Source organism: Wyeomyia smithii, chromosome 2, assembly GCF_029784165.1.
Source record: "Wyeomyia smithii strain HCP4-BCI-WySm-NY-G18 chromosome 2, ASM2978416v1, whole genome shotgun sequence".
Taxonomy (NCBI): Eukaryota; Metazoa; Arthropoda; class Insecta; order Diptera; family Culicidae; genus Wyeomyia; species Wyeomyia smithii.
The window spans coordinates 176,104,030-176,130,068 of record NC_073695.1 but is presented as its reverse complement, the minus strand read 5'-3'; the positions used below and the strand labels follow the sequence as shown (position 1 = coordinate 176,130,068).

Sequence of the window (26,039 nt, the reverse complement as noted above, 5' to 3'; positions counted from 1 at the left end):
CTTTTAACGGCAAACTATTTATGAAAGTAATCATCATCGTCATCATCGACAACATTAAACCGTTTTCAACCGCTCTATTCTTCATACCGGAACAAATGGTTTCTAAGACGCTGCGAGGCACTATTATTACCAATCAATCTACACCAATCCAGTCAACCAACCTACCACCCACCACCTACAATCGCAGTTAAACCTGCACAAGAACCACCTCGTGGCTCGTTGACGATCGGTCGAAGATCGCGATCACACACGCGCGCCGTCACCTGCGAGTTTGCTATCACAGTCGCGGATGCCAGCGTCGGTTGCCGTCAATGACGGTTGTGATGATGCTGCGCGACGATGTGACGTTGTGATGATCCGCAGAATTTGGTTGCTCCATGTCGGTACCATGTAAGTTGGCTTCGACGGTGCCGCACTGCACTGTAGAAGAGTGGTGAACGGTTGTAAAATACTCTTGCCACCGAGAGGGCTTCTTTTTGCCTACGGTGAACATCGAGCGAGCAAAATCTTTGATCAGTCGTCATCCGGGTGTTTAGAACCGAGAGTGTGTTTGTATAAAACAGCCATCTCATCTTTTCCCAGCATTAGTTGATTCGATCATTTCATCCTCAGCACAGCCGAGTGATCCTCATGAGTAGTGTCCGAAACTCGCGATTGATTTAGTTCTAAATTTTGTGTGCAAAAAAAATAGATCCAAACGAATCCGGGAATATCTACATTGCACTGCAGACGGGCGTGTAACGATCGGGAGTGATGATACGAAAAACGGTTAGTGTTTTTGTTCGACAACGGATGTATATTAACCTGTGTTTTTTAAATTTGTTTCACGCATGTTAATCATGCTAGATTCTGTGGTGTGCCCTCATAGGGAATGTTTTGGCTGCCCGTTTGGATAATTTATATGGAGCACCAGCCCCACCAGGAGCTAGTCGTGGTGGTGAAGGGGATGGAAATTTCCTCAATGCCCCGCGTCAGGATGGCCAATTCGGTGGGGCTCCCTCAAACCAGTATCTGCCTCCTACCGGTCAAGCCAGCAATCAGCCGGGTTATCTGTCGGTAGCTCCACTTGGAGGTGGTCAAGCGCAGAATCAGTTCGGATACGACCCACAGAGTCAACAGCAGCCACAGCAACAGCCTCAACGGGCCTTATATTCGCCACAACCTTTCGGAGGTTTCGGAGGCAGTCAACCCGGTGCCGGTGGATTCCAAGGAGGATACCAAGGGCCACGTACCACTCCGATTCCAATCCTACGATACGAAAACGTAAACAACGGCGATGGGAGCTATCGTTTCGAGTAAGTACGATGGTGTATTATTGCTTGGGGGAAAACCAGAGGAGTTCAAGGGTTAACGATGAAGTGTGACTAATTGTTTAGCCAAGGGTCTGCTTCGTGAGTATGAAAAAAGTTAAGATTATGTCAACACTAATTATGGACTGATCCAATGATAGGGAAATTAACGCTTGAATAGCAACCATATTTCGCAATAACTTCGTAGAAGATTTTTATTGAATATAGTGGAATGTGGTTTTGCTACAAATCCGATTCTGGTCATTGATAGTGAAAAATACTAGTAAATTTGAGGACTGTAATATGAACATCGATATCAATCTTTTGTTGAGTATTTCATCATCAGTCCTTGTATTTCGATACAAAATTTACGGATGATTTGACTTAACCTCAATTTTCAACACTCAGAATGACTAAACTTAAGAAAAGATTTCTATTCAAATTATGTAATACATAATAGGTCTATTGTGTTTATTTTTCTCAAAAATAAACATGCAAATTGTTATTTTTTGTAACTTAACCCAATAATATAGAATTAAGAAAACTTAATTTCAATATAATTTTACAAAGATACGGTGACGGATAATCATGCATAACTCTCCCGATGCAGAGGCGAGTGACAATGTGCTAAATACCAGTAGACAACAAATATATTTTATGAAAATTCCTAAAATCCATACGAAAATATGTTTTTGTATAAAATTTATATTCTTTGAACTCATTCCAGTATGTTGGTGGTACTTTCGACTAAGTAGTCACGAAAAACTGGAACGACTTTTTATACTGTATGAAATTATTACTTCCCAGATGGTCTGGAAGTACGATGCTGGCCTAACAAGCCAGTTGTCGTAGGTTCGAGTCTCGGCTCGGAAGAGACTGTTAGTGTCAGTAGGATCGTAGCGCTAGCCCCGTAACTGTCTTGTACGCTAAACAGTCGGCTGCGAAGTCTGTGTATAATAAAAAAACAGAAGGTCAAATTCCGAATCGAAATGTAGCACCAAGGCTTTGCTTTATGAAATTTTTCGTTGTACTTTTTTGTGGCTGCTCAGCTTAAAGTACAACCAACATACAGAACATTTCAGCAATCGAAAACTCCACTACATTTATGAATTCATTATATTTAAAGTTCTAAATTTTTTGCCGTGACTCAAAAACAAACGTAAACAACTCAAATTCATTTCGCTGAATGCCAGCAAATTTTAAAATCGAATTTTAGGCTTTTTATTTCTTCACTGCATTAACCTATCATTCCTCCTACAAATAACTTCTTAAAATTTGTTAATATTGTGGTTTTATTGTTTTCTCTCTGTGTTTAGAACTACCAAAATACAAATAAAATGTGTAAATTAGTGAATTTGATTTCAAATCAAATCTGAGTAACATGGGTAAGTGAGTGCAGTTGATATTGCTTTTGACGACAAATCTGCTTCTGTCATGTAAAACGATTCTCAGGACATATGTGCAGTCATATAAGACTGCAAAAATAAATATGTAAAGAAAACATCGAACGATTTCCATACACGTTAATTCTTTCTGTTTTTTGTAATGGACCAAACTTTTCAGTGATTTCTATCCATCACTTTGAATGTGCATAAAATTTACCAGCTCAAAAAACCCAGCTTACTCATTTGGATCATTAAATAAGCTTGCACTCAAAAACGTTTAAGATGCACACCATTTCCAGAGCGATGAGAATATTCAACAAAAAATATGCAACAAAAAAGTATGGTAGTAAAGTAAGTGAGCTTTAATTCAAAAGTACAAAGACAAAAGGTCACATTCCATGTTATTTTCTTAGAAAACTGTTTATCCAAATTTCGATCTTGAATGTTTAAAGTGTACTGACTGTTCATCTGTTCATTCAATAAGCTTTCGAAATCTTCTAAAATCTTCGAGTTAGCAGGTTTCTTGTTTTTTTTTTTTTTTTTTTTTTGACAGGCCATTACTTTACATCTATTTTTAACTTTTCTCTATGAGCAGCAGGGCATTGACTTTTCAAAATTTGTTAGCAGTAGGGTTGAAAAGTTTTGTTTCCCCGAAAAAAAACCTGATGCAAAATTTCTGCTCAATTCAACCGTAGACCTACGTTGGGGTTTTCGACCCAATTTTTATTTTAGGAATCGAAGAATTCTGATATTTGGCCGAAATTTCTTGATTTTATTGCTTAAACTTAACGTTGTTGCATAAGGCATCGAAATAAAAACAAATTTCAGATGTTTTCCGCTAGATGGCAGTAGCGATATTTGATTTTGGGATTTTTCTGTTAGACCGGTTCGTTTTCGACCCGTTATATTGTAATGCGACTTTCATGAATATGTCATTCCAAAGTTTATTGCGATTTTGTTGTTTACACCCGTAGAATTGTTTCATTTCACTATTTCATAATCAAATATCTATTTTGAATGTAGTCTACATTCATTTGACGAAATAAATAAGTGGTTTGTAACTTTAAAAAATATATTCTTCATTGACCGCCAACCTGAAAATATCATGGTAAATGTTTTAAAACCAGGTATGAATACCTGTTTCAAATTGGCAATTAGTACACTTATGTTCAGATTCTATTGAATGATGAATTCATTGTTTTGTGCGGCAATTTGAAATAATTACTGTATAACTGTATAAAGGGTGACAATTAAAATCAACTTTTCGAATTTCTCTTAGAAGTAGTGCTCAACAGATTTGTCTTCTCGAAAAAAGCCTCTATGCAAAATTTCAGCTCAATCGGACTTTGGGAGCACGTACTTAAAACCGGTCAAAGTCTCATTTTCTCGGCTAATTAAGAAAAGCACAGTACATGAAATTATCGATATTGAAAAAAGTTTTTGATGCAAAATGCCTTAGAAATACATGAAGCGTCGAGATCTGGTATTATTCCGAAAAAAATAATTTCTAAAAAACGACCTTTTGGGACTTTCCCAGCTCAAAAAATTTTAGGTCCCAGATGTCGATTTCTTAGATAAAACCAGATCTCGATGTTCATGCATTGCCAAGACATATGGCATCACAAAAACAATTTTCGATATCGACGATTTCATGTAAACCTGCATTTTTTCATCGATCAAAAACTGAAACTTTAACCGCTTTGGGCACGTGCTCCCAAAGTTGATTGAGCAGAAAATTTGCATGCAGGCTTTTTTCGACATGACAAAACTTTTAAGCACTACTTCTAAACGAAGTTTGAACTAACCAAACGAAAAAGAACTCAGATACACTTTTTTGCTAAAAACAAATAATCGTAAAAATTTAAAGCAATGGTGGCCACTAACCATTTATGTCAAAAACGTTGGTGGCAATATAGTTGCCACTTCCCAAACTCCGGGCAAAAACGATCATGACTGCAAAAACTAACGGTAATATAGCTATAACTAACCGATAGCCCTCTATCGGTAATAATCAATATGGTTGGATAAATAAAATTATGGTCAATTTTGGGATTTGTCAGTTTCTAATGTTATAGACCGTTCCGATAATTATAAATACACTTACGATCAACCGTCATTTCAATTAACGTGCAGTATTCAACCAAACGTTGGTTGCGTCCTGTTGTTTACATCAAAAGAAACAGATGCTGTCATTTTTTTTTAACATTTAGTGCGAAATTTTGAAAACGCGTGGCCTTTCTCCCGAGCAAAGAAAGCGAATTGTGCACAAATGGGGCACCGTGAGTGGTCTTTCTAAAAGAAAATTAGCCAGAGAAGAAGGTATAAGTGTCGGAGCAGTTCAAACCGCATTGCGGAAGTATTGTGAAGAGTGCACATTTACTGATGCCCCAAGACGTGGTAGAAAACCCGGGCCTGTTGATCCCACAATGGACAAAAAGGTTAAGGAATACTACAAGCGGCATCCGTACGAGATGTGGCGAGAAAGCTTGGAACCTCGGCGAGTAACGTTATGCGTGCCAAGGGAAGAAAGGGTCTGAAGACCCGTCGGAAGCAGAAGCAGCCAAAACGAAATCCAAAACAAGCTGAATCTGTGAAACCGAGAGCTCGGAAGCTTTATGACAAACTTCTGACCAAACATGGGGTGTGTTATCATGGATGACGAAACCTACATAAAACTGGACTATAAGACTCTGCCAGGACCGCAATTTTATACATCACCGAAGGGAAAGGATGTCCCTGGACCAGTGAAAGTCATTTACACTGAAAAATTCGGCAAGAAGGTAATGGTTTGGCAGGCCATTTGTGAATGTGGAAAAATATCTCGTCCATTCATTACGAATGACACAATGAATGGTAAAATTTACGTGAAAGAGTGTTTGCAGAAAAGGTTGTTACCCATGGTTAAGCAGCATAAAAATCCTCCAATCTTTTGGCCCGATCTTGCTTCCTGCCATTACTCTAAGGATGCACTAGGGTGGAATAAAACAAATAATGTCACATGTGTCCCAAAGGAGATGAATCCTCCAAACTGCCCTGAAATTGGCCCTATTGAAACTTTTTGGGCTTTGACCAATGCAAAGCTGAGGAAATATGTCAAACCAGCGGACAATGTTGAAAAATTTAAAACAGATTGGCTTAAAGTGGTAAAAATGGTCGGAGAACACACTGTGCAAAAGCTTATGAGTAGTGTTAAGAGAAAAGTTAGAGAACTCGCGTATCCTACGAAAAATAATCCCAACTTGATTTGAAACTGGAAAGAAAACACTTATTATCTATATTTCAGAATAAAATGACCCGAAAAATCCTGTATTTTTTGTTTTATTCAAGAATGAAGATGTATTTATAATTTTCGGAACAGTCTATACCTCAATGCTCAGCGAAAATGAATGAAAAGTTTCAAGGTCAAATTTCCACGAACAAGAACAATGAACCAATTACGAGTAGACACCAACCGTCTGCTGTGATACTATTGATATCAGTACCAAAAATAGTTTGGCATAATCTCCTCGTCCCAACAGATCAACCAATGTTTACTACCATGAGCCTAGACTGTTTTGATGTCTCAAAGGTGAAGCTGTTCTGAAAACTTCGTTACAACCAGGGTTGCAAATTGTCACTGTCAGTGATAGATTCACAGTTAAAACTGAAAACTACGTATATCTGTTTTAACACAAGCGAGCTGAAAGTGAAAATTGATCTGCTTCAATCAATTAACAGTGATATTGCTGATTCGCACACGCTGTGTTGCTTTAGCAATGTTTATGTAGTTGAGGATGTAGATGTTTATCTACTTCATTGATCTTACGCAATGGATTGGCTTATATCAAATAATTTCGATAATAGGGGTCACTTACAAATTACTTAAGGGTTATATGAAGAAGGGGCTATCCAAATTTCTTACGAATGCTTACGAAAGGTTGACAGGGGGATTCGTGAGCATATTACGTATAATAGAAATATTTCAAAAAAAACTTACACAACTAAATACAAAATTACAATCAGTAGAATTATTTCTCGCTGAGAACCTAACAGTTGTATCTTGGAAAAGCAGTGAATTGACCTCAGCTGAATGATTATGTACTTTACTTCGTTTACTTAATTTTTAGTTTCAGGTTAACTTGTTTTGTTCTTATTCACAACGAAAACACTATATGTAAGATATGTTTCTTCCTCAAAAACATTTTTTCCTTAGACAGAAAATTTTACATAAGATTTTTGGGAGGAAGGGGGAAAATTCGAAATCTTACTAAGCCTAAATATGAAGGAAGGGAGAGTCGAAAATTTCGGAAAAAGTCCTTACGTAATTTATGAAAGACGCCCAAGTGAGGACATATCATTTATTTCACTGACATGATTTTCACTGAGAATTGACACGGGTGACACTCAATATAAGTTTGAAGAAGAGAATGAAATAACTGTATAATTTTCTTTTTCCAGTTTAGAAATTTTTCAACACTGGCTACAACCTCCTTCAACAGACAATTTAATGATCTACTGTAAGAATACTGTATGTGATCTACTGTAAGAATTCTGTACTGTAAGAAACTCTAACTGATGTCGTGAAAGAAAACATACTGGTTCAGGCAACAGCGAACTTGTAAAGCACACACAGCGGAGTTCGGCACGCAACGAATGAAAAACTGCACCAGAATACGAATATCCCTTTCGTGGTGACTTTTCTACGGTTACACGAAGCGTCCGATGTGGCTTTAAGTCATCGTTTGTTTGTCTTTCTTTGATTTGTGTCTGTGTTCTGATTAGTATGTTAAAGCGATTTTCAGCGTTACTTAATTTGCGTACCGCACCTAAATAAATTTATTCGGGTGATGTAAATATATTATGAAGGAAGGATTTATGGGAAGCCTGAGGAAAAACATAAGTGAGTAACTGGACAAAAGGCCTGATTCTGTCGCTTGTCACTGTTGACATTGTAACTTATTTCAAAATCCAAGATGGCGGATGGCGGATCCGGTTTCCGAAAATGACCGAATTCCACTCAATATAGTTATTTTTGAAACCAAAAGGACACCCAGGGCCCGGAAATTGACTCCAGACGCCATTTTGAAATTCAAGATGGTGGTTTTCGATATTAACATATTGAAACCATCGTAATCTTATCGAATATCGTTCATATAATTATTGAAAAGAATTCTGCTTCGAACTTTACTCTTGCAATCATTCTCGAATACAATAATGCAGGCATTGTAACAAACAGCTTTACGTAGTTCTACGTCAACTTTACGGTCATGATTGTGCATAAAACCCTTTTGATTTTTAATTACGAGATTTTAATCCTGATTAAAAAAAAGGTAAATTATACTTTTCTACTGGTACTGCTGAAATATAAGCCCTAACATTTCTGTTACTAGGTCTTTTGAAGTTTGTCCTAAAAAATACAGAGACAATTGTATTTTAATGGATAGATACCCCTGTTTTATAACCAAAAGCAATCCTATAAATTTGGGTGCCCCTAGCCATTACCAAAACGCGTCAACTTACGAGAGAGTGTCGTATAGAAATTGCTCGCCGGGTTCGTCGCTTTAACGTTTAACGTTATGTTCACTATGAAACTCATTTGAGTCTCTGATAAAAACGGTAATGGCTTGGCTAGGGACACCAAAATTCACAGGGATGGTTAAATAGCTAAAACCTTCCTTTTTTCCGGTTTGAGCTTTTGGAGTGCATTTGTGTTGACCATTGTTATTTTTTATTGATTTCGGTTTCGGAAATCGGTTATTTAACCAATCACAATTGGTCCTTTTCTAGTCCTTTTGCACGAGTCCTTCTTGAAACAAGCAAGACTAAGACAATGCTTAAGCTATTCCTGGCCAAAACAAATAAACCCGAATTCACGAATGTAGTATTTTGATGGGAACTTCCTAGAAACATGGTCCAGGAAACCTGCTTTTGGGCAGAATACATAAATCCAACATGGTAACATCAATATTTGCTTGAAATTATGGCACATTTATGAGGTACGTGGTTATCATTATAAACTAAGAGGCGCAGCATCGCGGGCCGAGTATCAACAAGTTTTGAATAAAAGTTACCTCAATTTAAGTTTGTTGTATGTAACTTTTGTTCGTTACATTTTTCTAGAAAACGTCGTTTTAAAAACGGTATAAAACACACGTTTTGGCGTTTATCACACATCTCCAGAAGTTTTTCTTATAAAGTTATGACATATTCCAGCTTTTTTGATAACTTTAAAAACGTATCAACATATTGATACTTTTCCTTAAAGCTTAATAAAAGTTATATATCAGACTATGATGACTATAAGTTACAGTAGGTTTTCACACATTGATTCACGGTTTATTGAAGATATTCATGAACTATTTGCTTTGCTTGCTTTTTCAAATCATAAAAAGTATTAAATAACTTTTGACATTTTATGATTATGAGGTTATTCATAAACCAATTGTTAATACGCACATTAAGGTCTTTTTTAAACGGGTTTTTCACGACGATTTTTCAAATATCGCGAGATTGTATGAATTAAAATATTAAAATATTAAATTTAAATGGGCATATTTCGCCAGAAATAGTGCGTTAAAAGACATAGTATTAATCCAAGAACAATAATAACAATTCCACGAATGTTCGCAATTCAGTCCACACCGATCATCTCCGATCTAATATAGTTGTTTTCTTCTATACCTAGATATCATTCGACAATAACCACTTTTCCTAAAAAATCACGCGCCTCCTTTCAAAAGTTTTCATTTGAAGATGCTAAATAACATCAAAGATATTTGAAAACCAGTTTGTTTGATTCGAACGGCAAACTCGCAAATGGATGTGGATTTGGAAAAAAATGTATATATCAAGAAAAAATGATATACTCTAAAAAAATTATAAAGGTTTCCTTGTTTACTACTATCTTTCAAAAATTGATGCTCATGAAAGGTAAAAGAAAATTTAAAAGCATTTCCAAATTTTCGAATATCTAAAGAAACAAATAATTTTTCGCAGCATAAGTTTTAATTTCCAGACGCACAACTCAGCAAGTAGGGTAAGAGCCCGGTTTTGGCCATAGTATGTTATGTATAAGAGATATTTGTCCTTCTTCCTTCGAAAAATATGTAATTGAATAATTTCAACGGGGAAATCGGATGAAATCGCCTATATTCTGCACTAACAATGAGTTTAAATAATCAAATTATGTTGTATTGTTTACTTATTTCCAATCAAAAAACTTCTCTTGGCTCCGGTTTTGGCCATAGCATTACTAAATTGGCCCCCTGGGTCTCCTATTGTGGCCAATTCGCGAAAAAGTTGAAGTCACACGAATTTATTTTATATTTTGACTTATTTTTTTCTCTGTGTGGACTCATCACTGCGACCAGAGACATTTTGATCTATTGTGATATTGCCCAGGTGTTTTCTGTACTCCGCACTTCATATTATTGGCAGTATCACTATTGAAGTGAATGATACGCTTTTTTTTTTATTTATATCCGTGCTTGTGTGTGAGAGTTTACCCTTACATTTCAAGCTTACTGCTCTACTATACCGAGCCTCTTTTCTATCCTACCAATATCGCCAAATTACAATTCCCTGAACTGAGGCTACACCTAACGTTCCTCTCTTGCCAGGTTTATTCTAAGAGGGACTTATTATGTCAAGAGGAAGGAGTCTTATCGAAACCTCGTTCCTCGTGCCAATATCGCCAATTATAATTCCCTGTAGAGGGTAAATATTTCTGAAAATCAGTTTTATTATAAGAAGGACTAATTTTGTCAAGAGGAAGAAGTCTTATCGAACCTCGTTCCTCCTAACAACACCGCGTCACAATCACAATTCCCTGAAGAGGCACTCAATGCTTCACCTCTGGTCAGGTTTATTATAAGTAGGACTTATATTTTTGTCAAGAGGAAGGAGTCGTATCGAAACCTCGTTCCTCCAGCCAAGACCGCGTCAAAATTACAATTCCCTGAAGAGAACTATTATACATTACTCAGAACAGTTTTGTTATAAGAGGGACTTTTTTGTTAGGATGAAATTCGGCAAGGGTACTATAGAATTCAGCTTGAAGGAAGGGTATGTAGTAGAGAGCCTGAGAATGAACCCATGTTAAAGTCCTTTGACAACCAAATGGCCTGATTCTAGTAAGATTCGAACCCACGACCACTCGCTTATCAAAGCGGACTCTGTAACCTTGCGGCTACGAAGCTCTCTATATTTTGACTTTATCATATAGATATATTTTAACAGCAGAAAATCCTCGTTTTTGAACTAACCAAAGGGCATGTATATATAATAATCAAACTAAATAATGAAATTATATTCACACATAACTAGCAGGGCAAAGTACTTCAAGTTAGAATTTGTTTAAACTTAGTAGGATGTTTAATAACACTGACATCACATCATTGACCTATATTAATTTTTCGTCTCTCATTGATCTACATTAAAAAGCTTCCGCTCTTTCCTTTTTCACATAGAAACTATTTCGTATTATTTGCTAACATCAACTGCGGTAACTCAAGTGCCATTTATTATATAGTCAGGTTTTGTAGTTTCACATATCTTATGCGATTAAAATATCAGCCCGAAAAACCCCATACATTTCATGTTTTGCATAAACATCAATATGTTACCATGGTTTTGTTTACATATGGCCAATATCAGGATTATGAATCATGGAGTTGCATTAATATGTGGCCAAGAATGGATCAATGAACGTTTCTGGAAGCTGTAGGTAGTTTTGATATTGCAGAGAAAAATCACACCAAAATGTCTACTTTTTTTATCCATGTGCTGTAGTAAGTTGTGCCTGATGCTGGTAACAAGATTTGTTATAGCCATGGCCAAATTTAAACAAAGTTATGCGCTATGAAAAATAGCTTGCAAACTACCTTAACGTTAGGCTGTATAGTGACCTGAAGAAAGCATAGTTAGTTCCGCTATTAAAACTAAAATACGCATATTTATTTGCTTAAGTTTGTAATAGTTTTGTTGAATAGTATCAGCAGGTTCAATAGGAGACTTCGAATTAGGAGTAATCTAAGATACTTTTTCACAATTATCAATTTTAATTCTATCATGGCCAAAACCAGTGCTTCTACCCTATTGAACTGTTCTACTGCAAGAAATCGAATAATCACGAATAGTCAAATGTGCATTGCTTTTTTATTTCTCTTTCACCAGAATAAAATTTTGACAGATGATAGTGAACAATTTTCAATTCATCATCTTAAAAAACTAAGCTTTTTGAATGTAGTTTTCATATAATATTTTGAAGTTAGGAGACTTTCTTGGATTTCTGTTTTTCGATCTTCTGTTCTCTCATATTCAGTGTACCTACATATTGTCTTCGCTTTATTATTATCTACAACTTTGCCAAAACACCGTTTCAACTCAGCGAATCATTTAATTAGTATCTTACATTTTTACCACAAACGATCAAAACAATGGTCGCAGTGGTCCAAATCTTACAAAAAAAAATGTTACATTTTGTTCAGCAGCACTATGACGGAGATATGGTGATGATGGTTTGTCAAACTGCCAACAATGTTGACTAATCTTGTACAAATTTGTGTTGCAACTAATAAACAATATAGTTCTAGCTCATTGTAATAGGATTTGATCAGTCTGTTTGAAATGAAAAATACAGTAAAAGTCTTGAAAATGTCAATATCTTTGTGAAATTAAGGGACAATAATTAACTTCTAAACATTGAATTACATGTAATAATATCTGAAAACAATACATGAAAATTGGACATTATGTATCGAAAATTTGAAAAAAAGACAACAAAAATCGTTCCGTGCCAAAGAAAAACAAGATTGAATTCACAATGCGCATAAATACTTGCATTACATTTATGACTAATTATTATTCTCAACACGTGAGTCCATCAATCTCGGGTGTAATGAATCATTCCCGCTAGCAATGTCGTATAACCAGAAAATCGGCATTCATAAGTATAAAACAATGATTGTGTCCGAGAACGACCTCGACCTAGACCAACCGTGCATCACTTTGCGCTGCACTCAATCGAGATGATTGTGCCGCTGCTAATTATTTACTTCTATTTTAAAATGATTTGATAATAATCATCCGGTGAGCACTACCTTATAAATCAGATGTTTAGTTCTTCCCGCCCACATAATAAACCGTTCGAAACCGCACGACTTCAAGCCTGTCTTTCATTAGTCACAAGAAACTTCAAGCACGTAATCCTATTATTCCATTCCGTCGATCTTTCCCGCAGCTATGCAACCGGTAATGGCATCCAACACCAGGAAGAAGGTTACAACCGCAAGATTGGCCCCGAACTAGGTGAACAAATTGTTACCGGTGGCTACTCGTATACCGGTCCTGATGGCAAACTTTACAGCATTCAGTACAAAGCCGATGCGGGCGGATTTCAACCTGTAGGAGATCACCTGCCTACACCTCCCCCGCTACCACAGGAGCTTCAAGAGTAAGTTATTGATTTTATTTCTCTGTAGTATACGTTTTCTCATTAACTCTTATACAGAGCATACAACCTTCATGCGAAGTTATATGCTGAAGCTGCCGCCCGACCAAAAAATCCCGCCTATCAGGGACCCCAAGGCTACGACCAGCAGCAACCAGGTCAACAGTACGGTGCTCCTCAGCCTCAGTATCAGAGCCCTGGTAGCCAGCAGTTCGGAGCTCCACACCACCAGCAGCAGCAGCAACCGCAGCCGCAATACCAGACCTCTCAGCAGCCGCAGTACCAGACTTCTCAGCAGCCGCAATTCCAAAACACTGCCAGTTCAGTTCAAGGTTACCCATCGGCACCATCCAACCAGTATTTACCTCCAACGAATCGACAGCAAGGTTTTAGCCCCAGCTCTGGATATCAGTACTAAGCCTACCGACCCTTAACAACTCTGCTCGAAAAACTAAAGAAGGAAGAATAAATACGCTGCAAAAAGAATACCATCGAGAAAACCAAACTGCAAAACTGGAACACATGGCACACAATAGAGTAATTTGCAACGCGATGATGCGTTATCGGCACAATAAATTAGCGATGACCCACAGCAAAAACGCCGCCTCGCGTCTAACCACATCAGCGGAGGAGGAGCAGAGAAAAGTACAAAGAACAATGGGACAAAGAATGCGAGTATACCTACCTACCTAAGAATCATCGCTACTTCATTCGTACGGACTGATGGACCTCTGTTCCGGCACATAAGAATGTAATAAGTGTAACATAAATTCTCTTACCGACAATAAAGCGCTTGCAACATACAAAATTATGTAGCCAGCAGAGTCAGCTGGAAATTGATGTACGCGAAAAGAAATCCCTCCTTCGACTGATTGCTTCATAAACCGCAGTAGAAACATCAGTGTTAATTGATTTGAAATTCGAATAATTGACTAACAGACATCATAAACGTGTGCAAGATTTTCGTTTGAGGAAGGAGTTTTAGCCGATTTGAACTATAAACTTATATAACTCATTGGCACTCTAACGAACACCGGATTAATAAGAGATAGAAGAAACTGCACATGTTAGCAAAATTTATGACAATATTTGTTCCTACCTAATTGGTGATAAATGTTATTGCCTCTTAAGTTATAAGTTTGTTACTTTCGTAGGCGAATTTTTCGTAGTTGCTTAGTGACAAGTAAAAATGTTGCGTGTAGTTGTAACGACATTTATCTGTTAGTCGTAATTTCGTTGCATGTGCAAAATATATGACGGTATGTGCTTTTACTAGACTCGACTTTCCAAGTAACAATTCTATAGCTACTTGGTTTTCTAACGATTTTATCACAGCACATTTTAAGCACTCCAGCTTGCTGTCATACAACACAGAAACCAGTTTTATTGCGGTCATTCATAATCTAAAAACCTAAATTAATCCACCTAGCGGTCAGACTCAGCCTTTCTCATTCAAACTTATTATTTGTAAAAATAGGTTTACATGATTGCTTAAATCCAATAAAGGAATATTCACTCTTTGGGTTCTAAAATATTGATGTTGTAATTAAAGTATAAAATATGAAATTTGACGTAATGTTAGTGCTCAAGACATAGCGAAATGAAAGGAATGACTCTTAATTTCGAACAATTTAATAAAGAGCGATAGCGGGAACGTTCAAATAGTACGATACCACATTCAAATTATGTTGAGACCACATATATTGATCAAAGCAGGTATAGTTTTAAATAGTCTTTGAATTTCTTTTCTTTCTAAAACTTTTGTACCACATATTAAATTGTTATGAAGTTTGTTATTTGTAAATTTGAGAGATGACTCGTTTGTATGACACTAGTTATGTTCGAATTAGTCGTGTAATACTTGAGATAATAGACTTTCGTTGTTTTAACAATTTAATACATAACGGTTGCTTAAGTTTGATTACAATCAAATGAAAAGGGAACGTATAGGGCAGCCAAACTTTAAAACCACGTGTTCAATCATAATTCATCAGTTAACCCTTAACTAGCCCGTTCATCTAATATCAATATTGTTCAAATCGGTTGTGTAGTTTCTAAGATAATAAAGTTTCGTGATTTTCACATTTCGATACATTACAGACGAAGTTACAGTCCGATTACAGCAAAATTCAATAGGGTGTTATGAAGCTGCTAGACTTTTCATTTTACAATAATTTTGTGGAAATCGGTTCGACCATTTTTGAGAAAAGTGAGTGAGTCCAAGTAGTCTTCGGAATATGTTACTTTTCATAGCTGGATTTCACATTTTTTTAAATAACAGGCAAAGTAATAATCTGTTTGCAAAACAAATCAATAGGGTCTTATGGGCAACAAGACTTTCTATATGACACTGATTTTATGAAAATCGGTTCAGCCATCTCTGAGAAACATGAGTGAGATTAAATAGTCTCCAGAACACGTTTCTTTCCATAACTTCTGAACCACATGTTCAATCTTCATAAAATTCAAAAAATAAGGGTTTTTAGTAGTTAAGGGTGCACATAAACACGTACACACCCATACTCACACTCACATATACACCTATGCATGCATACATGCAGAAAATGCTCGATTCGTCGAACTGAGTCGAGTAGTATATGACATTCGGCCATTTGGATCACTTTTCTACCTTTTAATTAGCCAGTGATCGTTAAGAGAAGGTCAATATGTTTATTTTCATTATGTGATTTCACATTTTTATTTACAACGGACAAAGTTACAATCCGATTGCAGTGAAATTCAATAGCAACCTATGGGGCAACTAGACCTTTCATTTGACACTAATTTTGAGAAAATCGGTTCAGCCATCACTGAGAAAAATGAGTGAGCTTAAACAACCTCAGGATAACTTTTCTTTACATAACTTTTGAACCATATGTTCAATCATAACGAAATTTAAAAGTTAAGGGTTTTGGAGACAGCCCGATCATTTGCAACCAGTTATTGAAATCGGTTGTGTGGTTTCTGAGATATTGATGTTTCGTGATTTTTACATTTTGATACAAAACCTCTAAACTAAAAATCCAATTACAATGAAATTCAATAGCAACCTATGGGGCAACCAGACCTTTCATTTGCAATTTATTTTATGAAAATCGGTCCAGCCATCTCTGAGAAAAGTGAGTGAGAAAAAAAAGTTGCACACACACACACACACACACACACACACACACACACATACACACACACACACACACACACACACACACACACACACACACACACACACACACACACATACACACATACATACATACATACAGAAAATGCTCAGTTCGTCGAAAGAGGTCGAGTGGTATATGACATTCGGCCATTGGGACCACTTTTATACCTTTGGTTTTTCCAGTGATTGCTATACCTTTCTAGGAGAAAGGCAAAAACTACTAGTTGGCTATGAAAAATATTTCATAAAATTGTGATAAGTGCCCAGTTTTAACCTGTCAAACTTGTAAACAAATACCGTGCTAGATCGAAATCCGTACACCTAAGCACATGATAATCTTCGACGGTCAATATAAAATCAAGAAATTACATATTGCTTTAAACTGACATGTTTACTTATAGGTCTACTTGTGTTTTATCACTATTTTCAAGCAAAATGATTAAAATCACTACGAAACTTGAAAAAATCATGTTTAAATAGAACATGTTTTGAATCTAAATCCGTACACAGTTTTTTGTATGAATCAAAACCCGTACACTTTTGAATCGAAATCCGCACACACGCGATATAGACTGGATCAAAGTCCATACAACAATAAATCAAAATCCATATCGTTATAGAAGTACAAAAATGAACATATTTTATTTATAATTTATCTTTAAATTAACGAATAAATATATTTTGAGGATCAATTGGTTTTTTAATGTTTCACACGGTTTACGAATTTTTCATATCAGCTGAAATAGTGCAATTTTCGTAGCGTTTCGTAGTAACCGGAACGCCGGAACCTCTCAAAGCTTCCCGGTACGACTTTCCTCTGTGCAACTCAGTCACAGCTCGTTCGAAATTATTTGCCGTATATTTATACTTGTTTTCTTCCATTATATGCTGAAAACAAGAAGAAAGTTCAACAATATATGCATGATACACACGCTGTACGGATTTCGATTCAAGCAAATAACAAAAATCAAAATCCGTGCGGCACAGTTTTTGTTGAATAAATACAATTAACACTATTTACCAGACAATGTACAGCTCGAAAATGACAAAGACTTACCTTTTTTATCAATTTCAAAAAGATTCACAGATTAAAACACTTATATCCCACTTGGAAATCGTTTTTATCTGAAGAACGTTTCCTTAGTAAAATCTCTAACGATACAACAAAATGACAACTGAAGCCGAGACACGATTGATTTTTTATTTTCAATATTTTTATTTCATGGCCTACTGGCGCATAGTTTAATTTAACAGAAGGGCAACAGCTCGACGGATATGTACATGTAACTATCATATGAATTTTCATTTATATAATACATAAAACTGAAGAAAAACATCCAGGTGTACGGATTTCGATACTGTACGGGTTTCGATCCAGCACGGTATATGCAGGCAATGACATACATACAGGTGAGACAAAAGCGGCTTAGTTGGTTTAGTGTGATGCAGAATTCTGTCGCAGTCTCCGTAAGATGTGTGTAAAATGCTTTAGAGCAGCAAGATGCAGCGCATTTGTGAACATTGATGACGTAGAACGTCAAAAATCTAATAAAGTAACACAGCAAACTTAGTACTGTTCGGTAGTTTTTTTTTAAATTTTATCGTCAGTTTGTCTTGTTTCGGTTGAAAATAATTTCCTATGTCGTTAAATTATGCGTCCTTAAAAATAGGGTAGGGGCAAAACACTATTGATAAATTTCGAAATATATTCAATATTCAATTCAACAAAGTATGTATCGTTGCATCTTTCGTGCACCTCTCTATTTATACTAAAGCTCGTTGATTCCTCATTATCGTCAGTGTGATGTCAGATTTTTCATAAAAATAAAGTTGTTTAGGACCCAGGTATTTACCATATTTTTCTCTAATAATACAGGCATCCAACCTTTGCCGCACCTTACAACATATATATCATTGAACTAGGCTTTTTGCGGCTACGATTGATACCAACTAATTACCAACCGCGCCATATTGATATTTTTGAACCTTTTTATGATCTTGAAACGAAAATCGGTTCGTCGTCTGACTAACAAATAAATTGAACATCCAAAGTTGATTTTGATCTATCTCTGTATTGAAGAACACGGGTAGATTTTTTTCTGCAAAACTGAGCTGAAACAATCCAATTCATTTCTGCTAACAATGAGATCATTTTTGTAAGCCCGTACTATAAATAAATTTAAAGCGCCTATGTTCTCAAAATGCACGACAAAATTTCATGCGCATATGCTTGAGAGCTACAAAACCTACCAAAAACCTCTCTTTATTCCTTATCTTTCTACAATATCACCGTCAAATAAAATCGATTGCACGATGATAACCAACACATGTGAAACATTTCTCCCGCGACGAGAGATTATCTTATGAAAAAAGTGGCGTGATGTTCTGATGTGTGTGCGGGAACGGCACAACAAATCAACTTATTACGGTTGCTGTCAAGCAATGAAAAGTTGAATTGGACTTATTGTGGCAAGTAACAGAGCGCAATAATGAAACCAAACTTATTGCGCTCTTAAAGAGGTAATGCCAGCTGCTTATAGTATGCGGTACTCTTTCCATGTGGTTTTAAAGCAGTTTTATTGCCATTCTTATGATTGCTTCGATAAGCTTGGCAAGGGTAAACCACCTGGCTGTAGTAAATCCAACTTATAGCGGTTATCAGAAGGTTCTGATAGTATTTCTGGTTTTAAAAGCAGTTTTGCGAAATTGGTCATGAAAACCGCTAAAAGAATGCAATACGACTTAAATTGTTACTCGGGATGACTTCTTGAGAAACAAATTTGTAACAAAAGGGAAAACTTTTTGTTATTGTTTTTAAGTAATAAGTAAAAATTCAGATTATTTATGTTAATGTGCCATCTATTGCATCGCATGGTTCTTGTCCATGAGAAGTAGCAAAAACATATTACTTTGCATTGAAGTTATATTTTGATTTAACTGTTTGAAAACTTACAAGTTGTTTTTTTCGTCAGACAGAAATACCGCTTTTTCAGCTGTATTATCTTTTTATGAACCTTATTATTAATTTCGCAATAAACACCGCACCTGGATTCTTTGTAAAGGAATGGTTAGTAAATAAATGTATGAAAATTATCGTAAATGTTTTTCAATCAAGCCGAAATCGTATACAACGATTATTAAAATGTGCAGAAGTTAGTTTTCAATTACAATATATCTTGCCAGAGCCTGGCTGGTTTACAATTTAAATCTCAAAGAAGTGTAACAGTGTGGAAAAAATCGTTTTCGTTCGGATTCCATCGTATATCATTACCTACTTACATCAATAAATTCCATACTATTATTTCTCAGTACGTATATCACTGCGACATATATATATATATATATATATATATATATATATATATATATATATATATATATATATATATATATATATATATATATATATATATATATATATATATATATATATATATATATATATATATATATATATATATATATATATATATATATATATATATATATATATATATATATATATATATGTGTGTGTGTGTGTGTGTGTACGGATATGGATATTTCAAACGTTACTTGAATGTGCTGAACCTATAGTTGTTGAGCCTAAAAGATCTTTCACCAGAGTGGAAAATACTCAGTTCGCTAAACCAAATGCAAGTGTTCAATAGTTTCATTCAAATAAAAAATAGTCAATTAAGTTTTGCGTACGTCCAGATTATTTTACCTGAGAACAATCCTATACTGAACTATCTAAACTATTTTAAACTATTTGAACCATGATAAGCTATCTAAACTATCTGAACGAAACTAACATGTATTCCGGAAACCCAATCGCAGACATTATACTCATTATACTGAGATATAAACATTTAAAATCTGACCTCTTTTTCGGTGATCACATTTTAATGTATTTTAATATTTTAATTTTGCATCTGTACCTTCTGTAGAACATAGTCCTTCGTCAATATTAACAACAAAAAATGTATTTCCACTATTTAGTTATATTCTTTTGAAAATATCTAGCATTATAAATGCCATTATTATTTCCTGTGTAAACAATCATGCAATTTTCACTTTTAAATTCAGTTCTAATTATTACGAGTACAATGGCTCATTTCTGACTGGTAAAAGCTCCATGGCCTGACTTTAAAATGTGTTAAAAGCTCCACGTCAAAGGCAAATGTTCGTCACAGTCGTATTCATTCTGGTGGTGCATTGTAATACAAAGACCGTAAAGAAAAGCGGTTTAATTGCTCTCGCTACAATGCTTTCTCCCGAATTATTTCCCATAACCAGCCAGATTGGTCGACTCACTTTCCTCCAAATGGCCATACACAGCATGAATTTCGTTTATTTGCTTTGTTAACGAGGACAGAGAAAATGTTCACGTCCCTTCTATGGCGTCATCGTATTAAATGGCGAGAACATGACCGTTTTACACGTTTTTCTTCGCAATGCTCCGCCAATTTTCTGTCGTGTTTCCTGCAACACTCGTATATGACGTTTTTGTGCATTAATACAATAGCCCCTTGGAGGTATACAATTCAGAATTGCATAGTCGAAATAGCAGTTTGCAAAGTGAAGCACTAGGTGAATAGAAGAAAATATGCGGCCGACACTTTTAGTACCTAATGCATATTCCCCATGGACTTGCTTTATATATTTAGCTCTGAATGAGCTTTACAATGTTTTTAATGGATTCAGCGTAGAATTTTATATTGACTGTCATTTATTTTGAACCTCTTTGAGTTAAATATGTGGCATATTAATCAGGTATATGTTATATGTGCTTGGGAAAAAGATAAACATATTCTAGTAAGAACTCAATTGTCTAACAATTATAAAAGCAACTCGACTTTATGTTTATTATACACAAAGTTCGTCCAAAAATTATATTTCGCATAAAAAAAATAAAAGCAATACATACTAAATATATATCATAACTTATCCGACATCGTATAAATATTTTATAGGTTGCCCAAGTGAGGAACATTTCAATCTGAAACGTATCTTTCGCCCGTTGGAGAACTTTATGCCGGTTGGATGGCCACCTCGAAATATTAAAATTTGTACAGATGATACGATGATTCGTGACTCTATCGTTGAATGAAAATTCTTGACAGTACATTTACTAGTTGGAAAATACATATATTATTTTATGTCGAATTTCAGATACTGGCTGATGAAAGCCCGCTTATTAATAGTCCAAACGTAATGTCACTTTTTTGCTTTCGCTTTCGGACGTCTCATTTGTTTCTTTAGTTTCTGGTTTACTGATAGAAGGAAAAAAAGCGGAACTGGCGGAAATTGCTCCGAGTTGCAAGCAGACAACGATGCACAGATGGCGGCAGGCAGAGTGTACAAAAACCTCCGAGAAATGATTCATTGTGAAGGGCTCATTTGAATGAAGCAGATCAATTTAATTAGAAGTTGGGTTGAATTTGAATTGCAGTCACGTGAAAGGATTCGTTAAAATAAATTATATTCCGTCGGATATCGTTCTTCTGCACGAGATTTTTTTTAAACTCATTGCTCTAGAAGGGGATCTTAGTCGGGGAAGAAATGGGAAAGTCTGAAATCATAAATAAAACGAGAGTAATGAACCGTCAATAAATAGATATCAAGAAATGGGTGATTGGCTTGTAGTGCAATTGATGGATATTGTAAGAGGAAGGATTTTGAAGCTGCTGCTGTTGGTAAAGTTTAAATGATTAATCATCGTGTTTGTGTTTTTAGAATGTACTCTACGATACCAAAAACTGCCATGAAAAATGCAGTTTGGACTAGTAGTGTCTATTCTACCAGTAATTCGAGTATTTATACACACGACTTTTCTGAGTATAGAATAAAGAAACCATAACTAAAATTATGGTGGAGAACAAACGTAGAAAACAGGATTTCAATACGAAACTATTCCTACTTCAAATGTATGTCTATGATCCAAATGTTCTGAATGGACTTATTATTATTATAACTATGGTAAAATATTGTTTTTTCATCTATTTAACAAAATATCGGTGGTCGAAATTCAATCAGAATGATAACATTGGTCTCCGTGGTTCTCTGGTTAGCGATGTCGGGCGGCTAGCTCTCTCACACGGTTGTGATATCGGGTTCGATTCCCGATCAGGTCGAGGATCTTTTCGAGCTGGAAATTTTCTCGACTCAGCACTGGGGCACAGTGTATCGTTGTACTTATCCTTCAACATGCAAAATGTGCCAAAAAAACAATGTCGATAACGAATTCACTCAACTGATCTAGTTGATCGAGACCGCATTAGCCCCCCAGGCTAGCGTGCGATATTGTTGTTATGATAACATTATGTAACAGTATTTCCTATTCTTTTTATTTCAGCCAATACTACGTAAAAGTAGGTTATTAGTAAACCATATTACCATTTCAGTAGAGTAGTGAGGGGCAAAAGTACGCACGGGGTAAAAGTACGCATTGGCCTTTTCGAAGCATACGGGCAAAATAAACTAGCAACATTGTATGAATTTGCAGTATTATAACGTCAGTTAATCACGCATGTAAACACATAAGATTCCGTTGAAATGCGGCAAAGTTATAAGGAAAGTTGTGTCTTGAGCTGTTTTGATCTAATTTTCTGATTTTTGGGAACTATGAATGACCTATTCGGAAACTACAGAAATTCGTAAAACATCTGAGCCCAAAAAACTCTTGTATAATTGTGGTTTGTAGGGTGAATTTGTTTTGCCGAAAATATTTTGATGTTTGTCATTAAACTCAAACCAGTTGAAAAACTCATTGTGCCATTAACCATAATGAAAAAATGTGTTTAATAACTATGTTTTTGTACAGAAGTTACTCAAAACTAACTAGTGATATACGGATGTGCTCCGAAACTGAGGAATCTTATGGTTTCATGATTTTTAAATGGAATCTTACAACCATTATAATAGTTTTGTTGCTTTCAAAATGGTCCTTCCGGAATAGATAGGGGCTTCTAGAAGCCAAAGAAACAATGAAAAATACAAGGCCAAATACTATCCAATATTTATTTTTGCAACTGGCATGATGTCCACAGATCGGAAAATGGACCAGACGCCGTTTTGAATTTAAAGATGGTGATTTCCGGTTTCTAGAAAGTAACCTAAGATTGTCGAATACCCTCCAATATGTGTATTTCCGGAATCGAGATGATGTCCAGAGACCAAAAGGCAACTTCTGGTTTCCGGAAAACAACAAAATGTGATCAAATACTAGGTAATATGAGTATTTTCGGAATCGGGATGATGCTCTGAAATCATTAAATAACCCCAGACGCCATTTTGGATCCGAAGATGTCGACTTCCGGTTTCTAGGAAGCAACTCAGAATGGTTGAATAACCCCCCCCCCCCCTAAAAGTGTATATCTTAAAATCAAATGACGCCCTGAGACCGGGAACCGACTTCAGACGCCATTTTCAAATTCTAGATTGTGACTTCTGGTTCGTCTGGTGTCGTATTCAGGTCTCTTGGCATCATACTCTAATGCGATGGTATTTGGTCAATTTTGGATGTTTTCCAGAAACCGGAAGTCACCATCTTGAATCTAAAAATCGCGTTTGGAGTTTATTTCTGGTGTCGGCGCATCATCCCGATCCCTGAAATACTCATGTGACGTCACACCCCGCGCAGAAATACCTTATGTTCCGTCACGCAGGATTTTATCATACGGTACATTTTAGACAGGTAGAGTGTAAAAGCGGGACACGGCCGTCTGCCATTGTCCACCAAAAACAAGACCATTTGAGAAAAAAACAGGAAAAATTTTGAAGGAAACCGCCAACGGTTCTGCTATGCAAGCGTTGGCGAAAACACTTTGCCTTCCGCGATGAATAGTCACTAAAGCCACCGAGGCATTGAATAAACAAAAAAGAACTTGACAAACGGTAGCGTCGCTCAGCGTCGCCCATGCTCACGCGCGGGTTCTTAGCGCTTACGCTGGCGCACGTGTTTGAAAACACATGTTATGGCGCTTTCAATCAGTATGCCCAAAATGTACTAAAAGTTAAGCACAAGAAAGAGACAGGCCAAGAAATGCCATAGGCCAGTATAGAACAGCTAGGTATGTGGTGACCGGATCGAAGGGGAAAAGCCTTTCGCTCTGAGTTACCTGCAGGGTACCAGTTACCTGGTGTATTGATTCCGCGCCAATTGCGCGTACAGGGATAGTAGGGATGTGCGATACTTTATCGATGCCGCGGGTATCGATACTTTTCTTTCGATATATCGAGTATTTGGCATCGATGCTTCAGCAAGCAATATTATCGGATATCGATACATTTTGATTTGATACTCAAAAAATATCGGAAGAAAATTCGCGTTGGCGGTGTTGCTGATATTTGCATGTGAAAACATGGGAAAGAAGGAAGGAAATATTCTTTTGTTATCACGCACATTATGACAATTACATATGAGATGCAAAAACCCTTGAAATGAAATATCTTTCTCAAAGCGTGGCATGCACACGTAAATTCGCTATCGATGAACTGAAAAGGTTACAACGCAAATTGGTTTTTTTGTGAACATGTTTTTTTCCTAATTTTTTCTACTTCTTACATGCCCGACGAGGATAGTTTTAGCACGAAAAGATTCAGCGACTTCTTTACTTAGAAATCAGTGCCAACGGTGCTAGGAAAAAAAATTACTTTCGGAAAACCGGTTTTTCGAGATATGTTCCGAAACTAAACAATTTTATGAATATTTGAACAGAATTTTAACAGTGATTAGTTCAAAGTTCATAAAATTACTTTCACAGGTCATCTTTTGGGTGTTATGGTGATATGCCCCCGAAATATTCCTTCCAGAACAGATCCTACCGGGGCTTTTAGTGGCCATAGAAACAATGAAATACAAATAATACATCCAATACTTTCAGAACCACGATAATCGCTCTTTCGTTTTGATGTTGATAGTTACCTTAACGATGAGTGCTTTTTTTCTTTAATATACAGTTTACTCTAGCAGCGTATACAGTAGTGTGTATTTTCCCTGACTGTCCGTGATACTTATCACTAGAATCGACAATCGGAAAATCGTCGAGAAAATGAATATTAATAAAATATGAATGATTGTCCCTAGGTTTTTCTTGTTGCAAATTTTTCATTTATATATCGTTAAATCTTTGGAGTGAGTCACAGCTACGATCCTTTCATCATCATTTCATCATCATAGATAATCTCTGAACACTGAAGGTTGGTGTTGTTATTCGAACCAACAAGCAGCATATTTTTCAACTGCTGCGTTCGTTTTTTTTTTTTTTTTTTAAGGGGGGATTTGTTAGTAGCTTAAGTATTTATGATAAATATTAGTAAATAATGAGTATGTGTGTCCAATCACAAATGGTGATTTCTCAACACTGTTAGAAATTTGAAATTTTAATTGTTAGGATTTGTTTGCTTTCGCAATAAGGACTTATCATTCGTAGGGATTTAAACCTACTTGTCAGAAAAGGGGAAGTAAACTTACAACTAACTTAATTGCTAACTTATTGGCTATAAAGAGAGCTTATCGTAGCAATTGAGGATTGCAACGATTTTTGTCGAAAATTGTTAATAATTTTATTTGACATAGCTTCTAATGGTTCAACACCAGTAAGTCTATGTAATTCGAGTGTACCAAACCAAGGAGGACGCTTCAAAATCATTTTCAGAATTTTATTCTGAATCCTTTGGAGCGTTTGCTTCCTTGTTGAACAGCAACTTGACCAGATCGGTACAGCATAAAGCATTGCTGGTCTAAAAATTTGTTTGTAAATCATAAGTTTGTTCTTTAAACAAAGTTT

At 36.0% G+C, this 26,039-nt stretch overlaps 2 protein-coding genes across 3 annotated transcripts in view; one reads left to right on the top strand and one right to left on the bottom strand.

Annotated features, from left to right (window-relative positions):
* The window catches only part of LOC129721878 (uncharacterized), a 375,832-nt gene that overhangs the window by 295,742 nt on the left and 54,051 nt on the right, over positions 1-26,039 (bottom strand). The gene's annotated exons all lie outside the window — the stretch shown is intronic.
* Positions 559-14,523, top strand: LOC129721880 (pupal cuticle protein 36a-like). The gene is made up of 4 exons (XM_055674966.1): positions 559-768; positions 847-1,295; positions 12,894-13,106; positions 13,164-14,523. Exons 1-4 carry the CDS (start codon positions 754-756, stop codon positions 13,519-13,521), a joined length of 1,035 nt encoding a protein of 344 aa, XP_055530941.1. The 5' UTR covers positions 559-753; the 3' UTR covers positions 13,522-14,523.

Bases quoted from the DNA above. Each gene is read 5' to 3' on its own strand.
- LOC129721880 (XM_055674966.1), top strand. The intron at 1,296-12,893 runs GTAAGTACGATG...TCTTTCCCGCAG, and splicing joins GATGGGAGCTATCGTTTCGA to CTATGCAACCGGTAATGGCA. The intron at 13,107-13,163 runs GTAAGTTATTGA...ACTCTTATACAG, and splicing joins CTACCACAGGAGCTTCAAGA to AGCATACAACCTTCATGCGA.